We start from the raw sequence: 19411 nt of genomic DNA, 5'->3' as shown, positions 1-19411 counted from the left end.
ACTGACTGTTGCATGAGTACAAAGATGGCATTTCTTCTACACACTACATTTTTAATTAGTGTGTGCCTCTTTCACAATGTACCTTACTTTGAACCGTATTTGTCTTACACTTTCCGTTACCYAGGATGTAATTGGAAGTGAATTATTTGCTCAAGGCTGAAGAAAACAGCTTTCATGCAAGAATTTTTAATTCAGATTGTGTTTCAGACAGKTTCTTTGTTTTTCACACAGAAAACACTGAAGCAACTCAAAGATGAAAAGCACTAACTAAGCAGAATACTGGACCAGTTCTAACCCTCCACTATAACATTGATTTTATGTGGATGAGCAGGTGTAAACAATGTGGCAATGTAACAGACTGGACTTGCTGAAGTTTGCTGAACTCGGAGAAAGTTAGGAAGGAGATTTACCTGAGAGGAAACCAGAGGTGAATCTCCTGCCTTACTCCATCGAAACAGCTAAYGCTTTGATCTTTGCTCAATTATTTGTTTGTGCTCCTATAGTGCTAGGAGTCACAGGCATGAATCGCAACCCTCTCCTGCCAGGCTGAGGTCAGTTTTAATACTTTAACATCTGATATATCTCCTATCAGCAGTCTGTATCTGGCAGTCAACAAGTTAACAAGTATTCTTCTCCTCTAACTGTTATGATCCTATGCAGTTATTAGAATTAAGGTAATTAGGATGGATTATTTCAGATTTGAAGTAACATGGACGGTTATTGGTACTGTAATTCATAACTTCTTGTCACTATATCCCAAACAGATAATGAGGTAGATTTTATCCTGTGCCACTGTATTGGTAAGGAYTTTTTTTCCTTTAAAGGATCAGCCACTTTTCTTTGTGAGACCAGCAAACGCTGCAGCGTATGCCTTTACAGACCAGGGCAGCTTCTCCACTGGTATGAACAGAGATCATTCCAGCATGGGACAGAAATTCTTTGGTGGACTGTATTTACGAGTTTCTTTACTGGCTGCAGGATCTAGTAGGCCATCCTTGTCTCTACCACCTTTTAGAAATTTGTTTGTTAAAGGTGTACTTGTTCAAAAGATGTTCACAGCCTCTTTGTGTTGGATTAATCCTTTCATCTGATGATAAGGTATCAGGGTCAGTGGGCTCAAGATAGCCAGTAGAGGGAACAAATACTCTGTGATACAGAGCATTATATTCCACTTGAAAGAAGTAGCAACTTCAACTGAATGCATGCCAGATAAAGGATTTACACTGGGTCAGGTTACTAGCAGCAAAAGTATGTGTTAACATCTTAAAATTTGTTTTTAAGAGACACAGAAAGGAAGCCTAAAAACGGAGTGCTACAGGATTAAATGAGTGTACATTTGAAGCCTATAGTTCCTTTGCTTTGAATTATCAATCTGTATATTTTTAGGAATGCATAATGAGAAAGACATCTAAAAACATGACAGATTAAGATGCGTCTCCACATCTCGAATTGGTCATTTTGAAAAGTGAAGTAGGAGAGATGGCAACTGACAGATGTTGCTACTTAAAGGAGCAAAAATTGGACCATGCTTGACAAAGGCCAGTAAAAAAGGGAGAATTGCTGATCTTCCCAGAAAGATTGTCCCTGACTTTGGCTACAGTAACGATGTGGTGAAGATTTTCTGGTGAATCAAGTATTACCCATTACTGGGATGTGTCACAGACCTCTAGTCTCTTAAAGAGGTCTCAAGGGTGTCTAAGTCATCCCAGAGAARTTTCTCCATTAATTTGTGGATGGAATTTGATTCACGATTGTTTAGTTCCATTAACATTGGAAAAATTAGATAAACCTTTTACCAAAAAAAGTCCTGCACAAATGTATAACTAGTTTACTTGGAGCTCAGTCTTGCAAAGCCTTACTCATGTTTGCCTATCATCTCAGGCATTTAACTGGAGATAAATTAGAAGACTARTCACCCTTCCCATATAATTGATGTAGGAATGAATTAGCCAGCTCCCATCCCAGTAAAAAGCCTTATAAATTTAAGAGAAAGAAGAGAGGCTTTAATATAAATGGATTTTAGTTACTTATGTGAAGAGTGAGGAAGAGTAGACTGATRTGCACAAAATACCCTCCTTGCTGAGCATTTCATGAAGCCTGATAGAAACAAATGCTCAACTTTCAAAACCTCATGGTCTCTCAAAAAATCATAATTGAGTACTGGAAAGCTGCCACAAAYGTCCAGCACTGTATATTCCCACAGTTTTTTCCTATGCTCACAGATTACACCTGGCATGGAAGTAACTGCAGTGCAAGTTGCATAAGAGCATGGGGTAAGTGCTCAGTAACATCCTTGCTGTGCTAAATCAAAACCCTGGCATTATTTTCCGAGGCATGTGTTCGCTTTTATGTGGCGGCAAGAAAGTGTCTATAATCTGATGTTCCAAAAAACTGGCAGCTACTTGCATTAGCAATTGTAGTAACACTTGAGCTCACAGTCCTTACTGCTCCCTCAGGATATGCATGGAAGCAAGATGTTGCATGCTACGTGTTTTTCTTAAAAATACATAAACCATGTAAAGAACTTTTCACAGACTACAAGCCAGATAATTTAAGGGTGATGCTCTGTGTTAGAGAGGTTCTGCCAAATAAAAATACTTCTTAAAAAAAAAAAAAAAAACAGGAAAGGTTTAATGCTCTCATAACTCAAGAACTTCTATAGGGGTTTTCCTCAAACTTTCCATTGCACTCAGGAAATCTCAGCTCTGAAGGAGGTTGTCCCAAAGGTTATGACCATATGAATAGAAGGATTTACACTGAAAACAGTTTTGCTGCTTTGTTCATAGATTTGTGGATCCTCGGATTTCAAGTTTGTTAATGTAGTCTGGCTTCCTGTATAACCCAGGTCCTATGTAATAGAAGCCAATGATGCCAGTATCAAGCRCTCTATCTCATACTATGCTGTATTTTTGATCGGTAAATGTTAATCTGCATGCAGCTGTATATCACTGAAGGGTGTTTAGTACTGTAGCCACCTTGTGTAATTTGATTTATTTTTAGCCTTTATTTCAAYGCTATTGATAAGCCTTCCGTACGCAGGGTTTCCAACTCCGGCATCTCATGGGATGCTGGGAATTGTCACACTGAATCAGCCATGTGAGCAGACACAGTGTGGTTAATGGCAAGGGTTGCCAGCTGCTTTCTGAYGGCTTTCCTCAGCACTTGTCATCAAGACCCCTCTATGTTCTAGCCCCTCGTACCGTTCTCTGCTGTTTAATTACTGTGAGGAAAAGCTGATGAACTGGTAAGGAATTCGAAAGTACTATTGGATAAGCAGCACTTAGATAAAAAGAAAATATTATTTTACAGAGCACAGTTTTGCCACTGTAATTGCAATCATTTTTAATTAGGCAGTGGGAGCAGATGGGAACCATCTCCTGGCTATGCCTGTCAGCAGACACTGAGACAAACCATGTGGGAATTTCCAGCGATATGGTGTGTTATTTTTTCTTTTTTTTTTGAATTGGTTATTTTTTATATCACTTTTCTGATGGCTTACAGGTCACTAATGGTCTGTGGACTACAGARTGGGTGACATTGCTTCAGAGATGGGCACAGGAAATCCTGAAATGCCCTTCTTCTCTGGAGATATTCAAGGTCCGCCTGGATGCAACCCTGTCTAACATGCTCTAGGTGACCSTGCTGAGCAGGGAGGTTGGACTAGATGATCTCCAGAGGTCCCTTCCAACCTTACTGATTCTATGATTCTCTGTTGAGRTTAATAGTCTCAGAGGAAAAGTTATATTCCTAACTCTTGGGATTTAATGTTTGCATCGTATCAGCTTGTTGGCTGGCTCATATGWTGAGACACGAGGCTTTTTGCCCTTTATTACAGATATTTGGACTGTGCAGTGTAGCTGTGGATGTTCTTATGATCCCAAGTCCCATCCTTTCCTACCTGAACTCCTGTTTCCCTGCCATCCCTTTCCTGTCCCTGCCAGAGGTTAACGGGGCTTCACATCTGCTCCAGAATGTTTACGGGTCTCTTGTCCTTTCCTCCATCCCTTTCTCTTTTCTTTATTTTGGATATCTTTATATTGGATATTGTTTAAGTTTCTCATGCTATGTAATGTTCAACCAAACACTGCCTGCCAATGTGTACTTACGAAGAGCTCCAAAAACCTCTTTCACTCAGACTACTTAAATCCTTTTCATGGAGATTTAAGGGAGTTTTGCCCTAAGTTTTGTTCAGTTGGTTGCTGTGACTCAGCTGATGCCAGGTAACTCGTGGAGCTGCAACCAYTTGGGTGTGTGTTGCCATCCTGAGCACAGAGACTTTCTTCCCCGGCTGGTGAGCAATGCTTCACACGAGCAATGCTCTGGCTCCAGATCAGCCACACTTGAATACACAATGCTCACTGTTCTGTCAGCATCCTTCTGGGAGCAGCATATAGTGTTACATATTTTCCTGAGGAATAGATAAGCCTCACAAAAGACTTTTTGACAAGCTCTAGAGCCTAGATGAGTCGAGGACAACACTTCAGTCCTATAAAAGCCATTTAAAATAGTAAAGTCTTTCYTACAGTGTTAAATGTTAGGTGGAACTAAATGAATGTGACGAGAGAAAATAGGAACTGAGTCAAAATCAGAAATTTAGTTTCGCTTTGGATCAGGGTAGATCCAGAGGGGAGGGGATACATTTACAGCATTGTATAAAATTATAGTCTGTCATAAAATATTTCTCTGAAGATAGTAGCACACTAGCATTTCCTCCAATGCCTGGGAAATCCACACATGATTGGGTTGGTTTGCAAAGTATCAGGGCAAATATATGATAGATACAGCCCAAATGAGGGGAACAAGAGAGAGCAAAAGCATGAGTCTGACTTTCTAATGAATCTTATCCTTGTTGTGCCATCCTCTATATTGACTGTTCTCCTTCACTGGTAATGGGCTCAGGTCCCAGATGCAGACATAGCCGTGTGCTGCAGAAAAGCAAAGCCAAAATATACTTGCTTGGATTCTGTTCCTTTCACCAGTATAACCTTCCTAGTCTGGGAAGCTGACAGCTTCTCCCAGATGCTGTCAGTCYCTGCTTGTAATCTTCATAGTTATTAGTTTTTTTCTTTCCTACCTGCTGCCATTTCTGGAATTGAGGCTACATAAGTGAATGGTAAGATTCTGATCATGCTCTGCATGAAAATAAGAGGAAAGTTGCTTAATTCAGCAGAGTGAATTTTGTATGCGAGTGCAGAGGCAGATGCCTACACTTCGAGCAGAAGAATCTGGAGGTGACAGTACTGGTTTGATATGGAACCCATCTCAAGTCCCTAAAATATTCTTCCTCTCCTCAAGAGTATAAATTTTTTGTACTAGTCTCCTCTGGCCCCCGTGGAATTTAGAAGTAGGCTGAATGCCAGAGAGGACCTCCAGCTATGGCTGGTAGAAAGTCCCAAGGGGGGATGTAGCTAAGTATGCTGGAATTTAGAGCAAGTCTGGGCTCGAGTATTATCCTCCTGAAGATGCATTATCTTGTGAAAATACAGAACTCTACTGTCTTGGGGAGCAAGTGAAAATATACCAGATGAAAGTAACTCTTCATATCTACAGATATCTTTTACAAGGTTTTCTTCGTTTTGATCCCTTTTTCTATCCAAATAGAACACACAGAGAGGAGACTGGTGCCCATGATGCTTTTCCACTGTGCCTTTTGGAGACCAAAAGCCACATCAAGCATCAGATTTATGAGTTGCTGGCAATAGCTGCTTCATATTCTGTTATTGCATTTAAGATGATGAAAGAAGGACAACTAACTTTCATGACTATGAAAGCAGGAGGAAAACTGCCTGTAGATAGATCAAGCACGTGCATCATTGGCTAGAAATTGAGCTGTTTATAACTTCAAATCCTGAATTGAAAAGTTCAAGATAGAAGAAAACTATCTAAGTAAAAGATGTGAAGCAGTTTGTAAGATTTTAACTCAGATACACTCAGGAGAATAATTCCAAAGGTAACATTATGATTCATTAACTATCCCTAATTAGTCTCCTAAATTTAAGTAGAAAGGATCTCCCATGGAGGCCTCCAAAGACACCCACCTTTCACCTTTGACAATATAGAGAACCTAGGAACTTCTCTTAAGTAGGACTCCTTCCCTAGACAACTACAAGGCATATATGAGTTAGATGCCCAAGTTAGGTGAAGTGGATCTTTTAATAGGGTTATTGCATTTCTGGACGTTCAGCAATAGGAGAAAGCAGGCTGAGGTGTTCTGCAGTCCTGTGCAAAGTGAGAAGGAGCGATTGAGAGGGAGCAGTGTGTCTTGCTATCCCTAGGAGAGTCTCTGTTGGAGGTGCCCCATGGTACCATTGTCTCCTGGACCCTCTGGGAACCTGGGCCCGTGTACCTCTAAGGGAGTTCACCAAGTGGAAAAATGAGATTGAGCTAATTTTGATATGTGAGCTTTGATTCTGGAACCAGAAATGATTGCACTTCTGCAGCTGCATAAGAAAAGAACAAACAGCTTTTCTGTGGAGGGCAAACAAGACAAGAGGTTGTCTGTAATATTTATATTCTCATTGCACATTGCACAACCTTTATACAGTTAGCTGCTGTCAGAAGCTGCAGTAAAGGGCAAAACATCTGGGCTGCCTCAGGAGTAGTCTTGGCAGGGTGCTCTGAAAGCTTGTATGAGTTGTGTCAGGCATCACAGCCTGTACCATTTCCCACCAGCACGAAAAACACCAGCAAAGGGGYGAATTTCTGATTTGGGTAGCATTTGAAGGGAGGAGCTGGGGAGGAGGGCGCTGATGCAGTCAAGGGGCTCGGAGACGTGTAGGTGGCTTTGGTTATGCCAGGGCTGTTTTCCCAGTCAGCGTCACTTGATTTCCGCATGATACTTGGAATTGCAGGAAAGTGGAGTTACTGTAATTGGCATGAGTCATTTCCGTGTTATCAGTGGTTTGGAACCGCGTGCACAGGAAACATGCCTGCAGTAGGCTGAGTAACTCCCCTTTTTTGTTAAWTTTTGTATTCAGTTTCAGGATTACAGACTGTACCAATGCTGGTTGAGAAAGCTCCCTTTTAAAAATGAAAGAAGGAGATGGAAAGCTGAGGTCTTGGACACTTGTGTTCATTAAGCCTCTGCTCCTGTTTTTGTGGGAGTGAAGATTTTGCATGCCAGTGTTTTGATCCAGTTCCACCTCTGAGACTTACATTTTGCTGAACAAAGTCTCTTCATGTCTCCTGCTGTCTCCTGGGACATTTTGCATGTAAGCTATACAATGCTTTTACTCTAAATATGATATAGGATATTCAGAGGTACATAGAGGCCATGGCATGATATTGATGTTCAGTGCGCCGAGCCTTTTTTATGGAGATGCTCAGGCTGCCTAACCTCTCATGGAGGTATTTGAGAGCTGTAGGTTATGATGCTGTCCTGTCAGGTGATTATGCGAATATCTGACTGAAAAGCAATGGCTCCACTGTCAGATGAAGGAGGAATGCCTGGTGACTGGGCAGGACGGGAAGGTCCACGTTGGATGTGCGASATGGTACATGTGATTGTGAGAAGAGGCAGGCACTTACCATGCAATGCAAGCTGGATTTTAGTTACTTGAAGGATGTACATCCAGGACCACTAGAAGGGGCTTCAGCTTGCTATTTAGCTTTCTATGGCCCTTGGGAATGAATGAGAGGATAAGGTGTGCCTCAATTTACTTGCTTGGGCAAACTGGATGTGGTCGGCAGACTGTGGGTTGAGCAATCTGGTTTGCTGTCTGACACTAAGATTTAATGATCAAATTAACGTCTTCCGCCTTTATGTTTCTAAATACATGATGGTTTTGCTGTTGTTACCAGGTGCAAGGTTCTTACATGCCTGATTTTTCCTTCTTGTTCTGTGATTATATTGTGATGTTTTGTAGTCTGATTCAGCCCAAATCCATTATTTTAACAGCTATTGTTGACTGATTGCGTAGTGAATTTAGATTTYACAGCACATAAAAACACTTACAGTTCTGTAATCTTAGAAAGCCATCCATCTTACATATGTGCTAAGGCATCTATCTTATAATAGTTCTGAAACACGAGTGATCCCATTTCTGGCTGAATTCTGTTCAAAGCTTGAACAGAAGTCTTTAAGAGCTGCCACCACTGAAAACCTGCAGTAGTTTATACTGGGTGTTTACTCACTTTAGTTTGTTTGGTTTGTTTAATTATTTAGAAAAATCTGTTGAGCATCAGCATTTCCTGGCCCCAACCTGCCCAGATAAAAGGCTTAATTGTAATTTTCATCGCTGGGAGAGTCAACGATGTTTTGTTCAAATTGCACTCTACTTTGAGTATTTGCAGTAGGATTTGATGAAGGTCCTGTGGATCTGTTTTAATTGCACTGAGCTTTCAGAGTAAACTTTACAGGCTGGAAATGCACAAGTGAATATACAGCAGAGGACTGGAGAATGACAGCCCCCTTGTCTGCATGTTTTTAAGGGTGAGCTTTCGTTGTTCTTTCTGCTCCTTGACTCACCTGTGTATATAGTGAAAATGGAGGTCAGTGAATAAYTGGATGTTGGGAGTGGAAGTCTTTAAACATGTTTAGGACTAAGCAAGCACCAGGAAATAACAAATGATGGAATTAGCAAAGAGAGAGGATGGTTTGAGTGTGCGATGCTGAAATTTAGGGAGCCTGAATTTGTTTCCTTTCTTTGGCTCAGATTCCCTCTGTGWGATTGGACAAATCACTTTGATATTTAAACACTTTCAAAAGTCTGTCCTCAAGCCAATTCCCCATCTGTAAAAGTTGGGGGCTATAGCGTTTAAATGTTTTGGTTAGGGGAATAATATATGCACTTAGATTGAAACACTCAGCCGTRTACTGGAGTAGAGTTCCTGAAAAAGAGCAATATTCCTCTGCAAAATAATCTCTTGTGGCAAGTAGCCGAATTCCCAGAACTGGAGTGTTTAACACTAGACAGGTCAAAATACTAGAAAACGTACAGCAAACAAACTCATTTAACAAAGAGGTGAGGTGTCAGCTGGCCTTTCCATCTCCTAGCACTGTAATTGAGAATTTTGCTGCTTGTAGGAACAGTAACTTTTTCTTTTCATCAACCCCCTGTTTTTGGCCACATAAGAGAGTGTTTGTGTGAAAATCCAGCAGAAGGAGTTTCTGTCAAGTACAAATAAGGATACTGTCAGCAGCAACAGCATATGCCTCTCCATACTGTCATGCCTGTTGCTTGCACCCAAATCTGATGGGTCTGCTCTGACAGTGAGGCCACACTTCTGCTTTGATTTTTGTTCTCCCCATTTCTGTAGAAGGGAGGCTGGCAGGCAGTGAGTTTGTATTGTGGATTGATACTGTTAATTCATTGCAAGCAGGTAGTACAAGTCTTGGGTTGAGAACCGGTATAAATTCCTGCCAGTGTGGGCAGTGATTCAAACTGATGAGCAGCCTTCCAGCAGGAGCTGTGGGAGCAGAGTCCTCGACTACTTTTATAACAGACACTGCGAGATTATGTGAAGATTTTTAAGGACTGGCAAAGAAATGAACCTGCTGATCCAAGAGCTTCCTTGCAGATTTATAACCTAGGACTGCATTGAGCGGATGCCTGCTGGCATGTTGCAGCCATGGTGGCGTGGGCACAAGCACTGGTGCTCTGCACTGCACCATGAGTCTGGCCTCATGTGGTGTCAATGCAGTGATGTGGGAGTTAGACCCCTCCATAAGTAACCTGAACATGGTTTGCAATCTGGAAAGTTGTTTCTCCATCTGCGCGRCTCAGATGATCAGCCTAAGTCACCTGAGAATTTCATCATTTGGATGAGTTTGATGGTCCAGGTTTCAATGCTGATTTTTACCCTCTAAGAACCTGAAGGTACCCGGTGGTCCCCAAAGCAACTCATTTCACCTCTTCCTAGTGACTGAATTTCTCAGGTGCATTTTAAGGTGCAGGGCTCCTGCCTATCAGATGCATTAGCATTTTGTTTGAAGACCTTGTTTCTTCCCCTCCTGTCCATAGATGTCACTTGGTCTGCTGACTGAATTGCATTAACCTCCCTGCTTGATTGAATGGAGCAGGCTAARTGCCAACTATTCCCTGCCAGGATTTCTTTGCTTAATGCTGAGATAAGTCTAAAATCCTAGGTACTTTTTTTTTCTGGTGCATTTAAATATAAATAACTTTTCTYGACACCTTTCTTCAGTTCATGCCATGCTTTGTGTTAGGTGCACTCCTCTGTGGGGAATTTAAGGAGGGTATTTCAAAGGAACCAGATGTTTAATCTTTCTTGTGGAGTTGGCTGCCACACAGAAGCTAACTGGAAATTGTGAGGTGTTTTGCACTTGAAAAATTCTTTCAATTCTACTGTCTTTCTAAATAAAACCGTGTAAGCTATGTGTTAGCTCAGCATCGTATAAACTAGGGAATGGACAGGCTTGCTGTATTCAGTCACTCCAGTTGCCCTTTTGCCAAGATGAGCCTTTTCCCTGCAAAATGTCCCCAAGATATTTGTGAAGTCTATAGAGAAAAATGTTCCCTTAAAACAGAAAAGGTTCAAGTGCTATAGACATCCTGTATTGCACTAAGCTGCTTCTAGAATTTTAAAGAAGTTTAGTTGCAAAAATGAAGATAGGCACCTCTTTTTTTTAAAGTATTTTTAAGATGTTACACAATTGCATATTTGGGGGAATCTCTCTCTGAAGCTGTCTGCATTTTACAGCACTGAATGCCTATTTGGCATTCATCTTTCTCAGCCATCCTCAAGTGACAGCACAGCCCTACCCCGCGAAGGCGCTSTTTCGTCGAGCGTGCCGAAGGCTATGAAGTGCTCTGGATCGCAGCGCTGAGCCCCCTRTTACTGACGCAAGGGGAATGTTCTTCACAAATGGCAGCACGGTAGATCTCCAACCTCTGTCAGTAGAGAGGAGGAACTTAATTTACCCTGCTAGATCCTCCTCTGAAATAACCCTTTCCTCTGTTGTTAAGAATTTCAATGGGCAAAAGTTAGTCTGTAGGAACTCTGAATACTTCTCCACCTCCACTTTTCCTTGCGATGTTATTGATCAGTTGCTGGCTGATTTAGTGACATTTCTTTCAACCCACACTCATCTAGAAGTCCAATGGGTGGCATTCGTGGTGGTGGTGGCACAACTGCCAAGGTGGGAAAAGCTCTCAATTCTCTGAGTGTGTTCAGGGAAAGAGGATTTTTTTTCTTTCCCATTTGACTCCGACTGTTTAAGTCGATGGTGGTATCATCTCTTCAGAGAAAGAAGCAGCTCCAGCCAGCCTGTGTTATGCCCCAGAGGTGGTCATGAATGTTATGAATGTTGGGAGGTGGAAGGAGTTGTTTATGAAGAGCAACCAGTCTGAAACATGAAAGACTAGCAAAAAAAAAAAAAAAAAGTTAAAAAATTGCCTTTGTGTTCCTTTTGTTTCATTTTCTTCGTCGGATGCACATCCACAAGTTAGCCAGGATACAGTTTGGGTGTAAAGAGTGTAAAAGCAGACTGATGTATGCCTCTGGAATGCCTTTCAGGTCCCCAGCCTGAGATGCAGCAAAGGGGGCTTTATTTTCTGTGCATGCTGAGCATTTTGTCCTCTGAATATTGGGTTCCTTTAAGATGCCTCAAATCTGACACCCAAAACAGCAGTTCGCTCTGACTGTCTGGTTTATAGGATGATCTCTTTGCTACCCACCTCCTCGCTAGTCTCTCTGATGTTTCTCTGGTGCAGGTATCCTCCTTGCTTCTGTTTAGTTTCTAGCAGGGGCTATATTTCTTTTACTGCCTTCCCATCGACGGATAGTTGCCAATTCAGGTTTCACTAGAAATTGCAGTGCCAGCTCTTTGATATTCAGAAGCTGTGGGTTTTTATGTCTGTTTCCTGACCTAGCATGACTCTACTAATAATGCGAGAACTTCAGTACTGCTATCTTGGCAGCCTGATATAGAAAATCAGTCCGTAAATATAGCTACAGTTCGCTTTGCCTCGGCAAAGACGGTAAGTCAAACACAATGTAAACAAGGTGGTTGGATCACTTCCCCCACCAGCACGGTCTGTAGCTGTGCAGGGAGATTTAATGGGCGTGATTAAATCTCATGCTCTGGCTTGACAGCTGCTTAGCTGCAGGGGGCAGGAAGGAATTTCCTTTCTGTTCCAGGGCTGCACGCTCTCCAAGTCCTCCTTCATGCTCGCGCCAAGGATCGAGAAGTGCTCCACTTTTTTAATTATGCTTCATCGCACCGCTGTGAAGAGTAGAGATGAGGGAGAGTCTGGTCTGCAATGTGGCGRTGGGGAAACTGAGGTGTTAGGAGGTAGGATGCTGCTCAGGAGGAGACAGGCAGTTGCCGTTAGACCTGGAAAAAAGAGAGCTGACCAATCCAGAAATGCTCTCTTGGGGCTTTTGTACGTCTAGCGAATGTGTGCCTAGTTTTCAGCCATCTGTATCTTTAATGCAATAAATGTAATCTTTAATAACTTTAATATGCGTTTATGTGTCATATGTTAGTGTACAGTCACTGGAGGGACAAACATCTTACTCCTCTGGAAATTTTAATGTCTTTATTTTGTCTTTTGTTGCTCTGTTCCTCTAATATCTAAGCAGAATGGCAGGTATATGTGGTTTCTCTCTTTGTATGGAAAATCCCTTTGCTCTGAAATAGCCTCAGGTGTTGGCCACTGCAGAGGCAGAGAACTGGTTCAGCTCAGTAAATGACATGCCACTTTGTCCCTAGAGGGCAAATGAGTGAATTTAATATGTGGATTCACCTTCAGTGGGTGTAAATTGAAATAGCTGCCCTGACTTTGATTGCATTACTGTGAAGTACAGCTGAAGAGCTGGCCTTGCAGCATGAACTAGGGGAAAACACTCTTCTTAAGGCATGCTTTGGTGCAAACAAGGGACTGCAGACGTACTGACACAGCTACCGCTGCAGCTCTTGTAGAGGTGCTCTAACCTCACTTGCCTGCGTATTGCTAACACGGTTGCTGAGGAAACATAGAGAGCRGCAGGTAATAGCTGAGTCTTTACCCTTCTTTTTAGGATAGTAGGAATGGAGAATGGGACTTTCCTAGCTTAGCTAAGCCTATAGCCCAAGGGGGAGCAGTGTATTTAAAGTCTCTCAGGGAGCCTACAAGCAGAGTTTCTCCTGTGGTGGATGATTTAATCTTCATGATTTATGTGAATTGCATCCTCTGGAGTTTGGTCTTGTAAATCCAGAGTGGATAGAAACATTTGATATGCAGCCTTAAGCCAGGAATCTGATGGCCAGAGAGAAGCAGAKATTCAGACATGCCCTAAACTCCCCTTCTGTGGCTTCCTGACCAGCCTGCCACCACGTTAGGAGCAGAGGTGTCTAGCTAAAGCAGTCTGAAGCTCAGGCCAAAGACTGGCTTACTCGGCATTTCAGTGCCTGAGCTGGGTGTCTAAAATAAGCTGTCTTCATCTGATCCTTAGTCTAATCTCAAAGCTTAATTATAAATAAACAATGTCTTAATCACTTTACAGTTTCTAGCGTTCTCCGCTGCATCTCTCTGTGCTGGCATTTGCAGAGCATTCATCATAATGGTAAATGAGTGTCTGTTTGGTCTGCAAATGGTATAATTAAGTATCAGTGGAGCCCATAGCATAATGYGATAATTCTCATGCTGACCAGCTGAAATAACTCACTCTAACTCTAATGTTCTTCCTACTTCTCTCTTTCAGTTCCCAAGAAGCTTCTGCATGAAACCCAGCCAAGACCAACCAATTACCAAGGATTTCAGAAGCCACATTTTCCACTGCAACCGAGGGCATTTGATCCCAATGTTATAGGGGACGGCGTGTTCCTTTTTGATGTGTCTCCTTCCAATATAGGGCGTGCTCTCCCAGGTAGCTATGACTGTTGTCGTGTTGGCCCAAACCTAACTATGATATGGTAACCCTTCRCCTCTGTTTTCCCTTGCAGAAGCTGCACACTGGAATCCTTATTTGTGTTTCTATGTTGTTCCCAAATCCCATCCGTTTCACAGTCAGAAACAGAGGTTTCAAAGCATAACCACCAACTAAGTGAACTGTGAAACTTGCACTGGTTTTTGTGAAAKAACAGTCATGGCCATGCATGTTAAAAGTCATCAGAGAAATACTTTGCAGACCCATCTAATACAGTGGCAAAGAAAAAGGAGGGCAGAGAGACTGGGAGGTCAGTATTATAGGAGACAGAGAAGTTTCCAACTGACCATTGAAATATGATGCTATTTCCATAAAATGCAAAGTCAAGAGATATGAATGAAGTAAAATCTTGGCTCTCTAGGGGATGGGTGAGTAAGAGGAAGGAGTGGAATATGGTAATGAAAAGCACAGATAAGCATGTATTGGTGTGGTTTTGCATTGCTTTTCCCAACAGGCAGGAAGAGGGTATATGACATTACTCCTGAAATTCCCATCCTGTGCTCCCAGGGATCCAACTCAAGGGTGGGGGTGAGCAGAGCTAATTTGACTCTGCCTACACTCCTGGCAAAGTTAACCTACAGCCTGGATTATCAATCCACAGATAACTGATAGTCAGCAATAACAGATTTGTCAGTTTGGAGGCCTCACYGAAAAATTGTCACGAAAAAGAATTTGGGGTCAAACTGAAATAAGTTTTGTGATCCTGGTGATTCCTTTAAGCAAGATAAAAATACAGAACTCATTTTCATTAAGATTCATCTAAACATTTCACTTCTACAAATGACACCTTTTGTTTAGTTTTCACATTGTTTATCCATTCATTTTTAAAATATGCACCACTTTTCAAACAAAGATGTCATTTTGAAATTAAAAGCTAAAAGAATTGTTTTGAAAATAATAAAAGGAAATATTTGGACATTTCTGAAAGCTCCCTTCCCCTTTTACTACTTTTTTTTTTAAAGATTGCATGAATAATCTCTCTTATGCTAATACTACACTGATAGAAAAATGTACGGCTAGCTGAAACAGTTTTGCTCAGCTTTGATGTGAAGCCACACAGAGACTGCTTGAGTGRCTGGGAAAAGCTCAGAAAGGGTGGAGGTAGTGAAAAGAAAATCAATTGTAGGTGAGCTGATAAAGCAAGTATAATGTCTTCAAAGCTAGCAAGGAAAAAAAATGATATCTTTTCATATGATCCTGGAATGAATGGCAGACTGGGGAACTACATGGCATAGCAACACATGGTCCCTGTGATTTTCTGTTTGTTTGTTTTTTCCCTCCTGCATAACTCCTGTCATTTTCTGCCTTCCCTGTCTGAGCTTGTACAATCCTACAGATTATGAAACCAGTTCTGTGGTTTCTGTGGTGSTTTTTGCTGGATTATAGTGTAGGCAGGCAAATATTCATTTAGAAACTGGTTTGATCACATCTGTCCTTTGGACAAGTCAGAGGAAAAATAAAAAAGAGATCTTTTCTTACATCTCACACGAGAGAAGCTATGCCTTGCTTTCCTGAAAGACACCATTATTGCATAGCATGGTTTGCATGGGATGGCCAAAACCCAGCAGAAGTGGCCTCTCTCTGGGCCTTTTCTGGCTGATCTAGCACATGCACACAGATGTCACGTAGATGTCTGTGTGTGAGCAACTACATCAAGCTCTAAGTGTTTGCTACAGGGAAAGCTAAATGACCATCTAGAATCTGTCAACTGTGTTGACTAGGGCAGGATTCAGTTGCCTCATTTTAGCTGCATAGTGCTACTTGAGATGCTCTAAAGTACCCAGACATCTGCAGGAGCCTGGTAGATATGAGTTAGGACCTCTGAAAGACCTTGCTCTTGGGCTGGTAGAGGCCAGTTGGGAAACCGCAGAGCATTTCAAATGGCAGTAGACACTCCTGTAGGCAGCTGAATAAGACTTCTCATACATCCTGATTTTCATGACAGCTTAGATGTGTACCTACCTAGCGATACCAATGTGCAGACACATTAATTTCGGAATCCCAACTCTGAAGTAACATCTAATTCATGTTGCCTGTAGTGACTGTGCAGACAACAATATTTTACCTGTGTTGTGTGTTGGCTAAYGGTTTGATGATTAGAAAGACCTTCTCAGAGCATGTCTGCAATGGCAGTGCTGTGTGGTGCCCAGCTAACTGGATAACTGAGCCAGCTCCAGCATTATGGTGCTACACTGGACCKAACTGGCCCTGCTGTAAGGCCAGGCTTATTAAATTGATTAAAAGGCTCCATGAGTCTGATGTGATTATTCTGCATTCAGTACTCAGGATAGTGCCTTCTGATGGTCCCAGGGGTGTAACAGCCCACTCTGAGCTGGCTTGGGGCTCATTATTGCATACTCATTGCARAGTAGAAGCCATCACAGTATTTGAAAAATTTCACAAAAAGACCTTTTTCTTCCCCAAATCATGCTTAAAACTTGCCTCTGCTGTGATTCCTGCAGCTAGGCATTACTAAGWAAGTGGTGCGCTTTTACTGAACTCTCTTTGCTTCATTATGTTGTTGACATTCAGTCCATCTCTGTTTTTGTCACCCATTGCATCCTCTTTTCTGTTACAGTCCCTCAGTCTTGGACTGGGGTGCATAGGTGCTATTGACATAGCAATTCTGCCCGTTTATAAGGGAAGCTGTCTTTGTGGCCAGATCGAGCCTATCGAGGCTCCCTTGATATTTAGGACTGTCAGTACAGAGTAAGCCTCTAGCCTTCATTTCCATCAATGGTCACAGTGGAAGCAAGCTGGAGCCTGGACCCTTTCTAATGCCACCCCTGCCTGTTTCTGTCTTCCAGTTTGTCTCCACCAAACTCCTTTCTCCAAAATCCACATGTAGGGATAGGAAAAGGGAGCTGAGACAAACCGCTGACTGAGTCCTAAAAAGACTGYGCAAAGGAGCTTGGACTATATCTTAATGCCATCACATAGAAGGAACAGCCTAATTAGTAGCATGAACAGCAAGGTACAATTTAAACTGTAGAAGGATGGCCCACATGGTTCAGACTGTACCATGATTTTTATGCTTAAGATAGATATTCCCTAAGTTAAAGAAGTTACATGGTTCTTAGCAAACAACCCTGTGCAAGTGCTCAAGCCTCAAAGGTGAGAATAAGTGGTGTGATAAATCATAACCTTTTTGCTCTCAGCTGAGTTTTTTATCTGATTGTACTGCCATTGCCATTTCAGAAGAATCATAGAAAATTTACAACTACTCTAGCAAAGGTGAATAATGGRAAGGTTTGCATTGAGGGCAGTGGCCCAGTTTTTAGAAATGACAAACATCTCCTGCTTCCATGAATTTCTTTGCAGGAACAGCAGTAGAGAAAAATCAAGCCCTTTGTACAGACATGGATTTACTGGGCAGTGAGAATAAGAATCAGATTAGAGGGCATGCTAATGTTTCTAGTGCCTACACATGAATTAAAAGTTTTTCCAAAGTCTTGCTATTGATTTCCTGCTGAATGTGCCTTTGCCCTTTTGTACCTCAGTGCCTTCATTTGTAAAACYGATTTTTCAATGTTCCCTGTGCTCTGAAACCTCTCAGATTCTTTGGATATTTTTCCCTTTTGGATCTGCCACTGAAGCATCCATGTCAGAAAACTTTGCTTGGGGGCCAGTTATTAACACGTTGGTAGCTTGTAATGTGTGGCTTTCCCAAGGCCACGCAGCTATTCAGTGGCAGAGATACAACAGTGCCCACATTGCTTGGGGCTGATCTCTCACAGTAACACCTGGACATCCATCACCACTGCGCCTCTTCTGAGGCAGATTAGGAGTTGACGTTGCTGCACACGTGTTCGTGCACTCGGTCTCTCTCCATCCAGTATTACCTGTTCTCTTTGACACCCTCAAATGCCTGTTACTTGCTTCTGTGGACTGAGCTGCTTCCTGGCACGCGTGGCGTGAAGCTGAGCGTGATGGCTCGCTGTGCCGGGCTTGCGGGGAGCGCAGGCAGATCGGACAGCCAGGGAGCACAGACATTTGTGCTCTGTGGCTGCTCCCAAGGTGCCTCTGCTTGCACGACACTGATGGTATTATATGAGACGGACCTGACGGCTTCCTGAATTTAATACTCGCAGACGCGTGGAAGCCAGGTGCAGTTTTGTGATTTTTATGGTGCCTTGCTTGTTTTTTGGCCAGAACCGGATCCCAGGGAAGGAAGCCAGAAAACGTGTAATAGGTACAGTGAAACAATCACATGGGTGATGGATCTGGATCCTGTGCACCAATTTTTGTGTGTGTTTAAAACAATTAGTGTTTTGTGACTAGTAGGGGTGTCTGCCAGCAGATCAAGGTGCAGAGAGTACTCAGCAGTGAGCTGATAAGGTCTGAAAGGGTCTCTTTGAGCCTCCTGGAATTAGCTGCCTTCTTAGCTCCAGTCTTCGACAAATAAAATCAAATCATTAACCCACGTTCGCTCACCTCTCCAAAGGGGAAATGATGTCTGGGTGAAATACAATGCGAGCAAGCTTCTGAAGGAAGTCATAAACTCAGATCCGCCCTTCCCTGAGAGGGCTGGAGAGAAAGCAGCTCTGTTTGCCAGGTGTGGATGGATCACTACAGAGTTAGTGTGACACTGGCAGAGGTTTGCTGAGTCTGTCTGTGTTTTCCRAGCTGGTGTGCCGAGTTATTGCAAGCTTAGCTGAACTCACTGTTGATAAAAGCTCCTTTGATTTACATAAGTGAAAAGAAACCTGATTATATATTTGCTGTAACGTAAGTGGGTGTGTCTAAGTGGTGACATGAAAGAGCAGGAGACGAGGGAGAGATGATGCTGTCTTGATACAAACACTGAATGTGTTTAGCTGAAACTAACTGAGAAGATTTAGTTGCCAAAGAGGGGAAATCTGGGTGGCTTTTTGCTGAGCAGATGCTGACCTTGTAGGGATAGGGCAGGACGGGGCTGGGGCATGTGCCTCATTTCTCATTCCCTTTCTAATCCAAAGCAGAGAAGAAGAAAGAGAGATCAGCCACCTTCTACCCTTTAGAAAACACCCCCTTCCTGCTTCCTGTGGATGAGACACAACCGCCAGCGTTCAACAGCAGCATGGAGCCCGTGGGCGTTAGCACGGAGATGGCACTGCTCAGCAACATCCTAGCAGCGTACTCCTTTATCACAGGTAGGTCTCGTGGCTGCAGTCTGTCTGGGCTCTCACAAGCTCTTTGTAGACCCTCAGTTGGGTCTATGTTTCACAGATACCTAGGGCTAAACCTGCCCCTATGAACTGTTTTTTTTTTTTTTTTTTTTCCATTTGTCTCTCAGCAAATTCTCCCTTGGAAGACCCGACTTGGAGATCTTCTAGCAGATAGTATATAATAGAGTTTATTGTGCTCTGCTTTCCCCTGGACTTGCTCCTATATGAAGTTAAATACAATGTATCTTACATGTGGTAATATTCCTAAAGCTCCACTTTCCTGAAGATAAAAGGCTGGCTCATTAAGGAGGCAAGCTTGTTGTCCTGTAATCTGGAAAATGAGCAGCATTACCCTGCTTAACAGAACTTGGCTTATCTTCAGTAAAGTGTGA

At 42.5% G+C, this 19411-nt stretch overlaps 1 protein-coding gene across 6 annotated transcripts in view; it reads left to right on the top strand.

Annotated features, from left to right (window-relative positions):
• EVA1A (eva-1 homolog A, regulator of programmed cell death) overlaps positions 1-19411 on the top strand; it is a 215535-nt gene that overhangs the window by 187904 nt on the left and 8220 nt on the right. For 4 of the 6 annotated variants that reach the window (XM_085320381.1, XM_085320385.1, XM_085320384.1 and 1 more), the window contains 2 exons: positions 13648-13812; positions 18831-19004. In XM_085320381.1, the coding sequence (XP_085176507.1) occupies positions 13648-13812; positions 18831-19004 (339 nt within the window). The other 2 variants (XM_085320382.1, XM_085320383.1) reach the window with 2 other exon arrangements.

The sequence above is a fragment of the Rhea americana genome, unplaced genomic scaffold (genome assembly GCF_003343005.1).
Source record: "Rhea americana isolate MKP2758 unplaced genomic scaffold, rheAme1 scaffold_63, whole genome shotgun sequence".
Lineage (NCBI taxonomy): Eukaryota > Metazoa > Chordata > Aves > Rheiformes > Rheidae > Rhea > Rhea americana.
The sequence above is the reverse complement of the archived record's forward strand: the minus strand, read 5'-3'. Positions and strand labels throughout refer to the sequence as shown.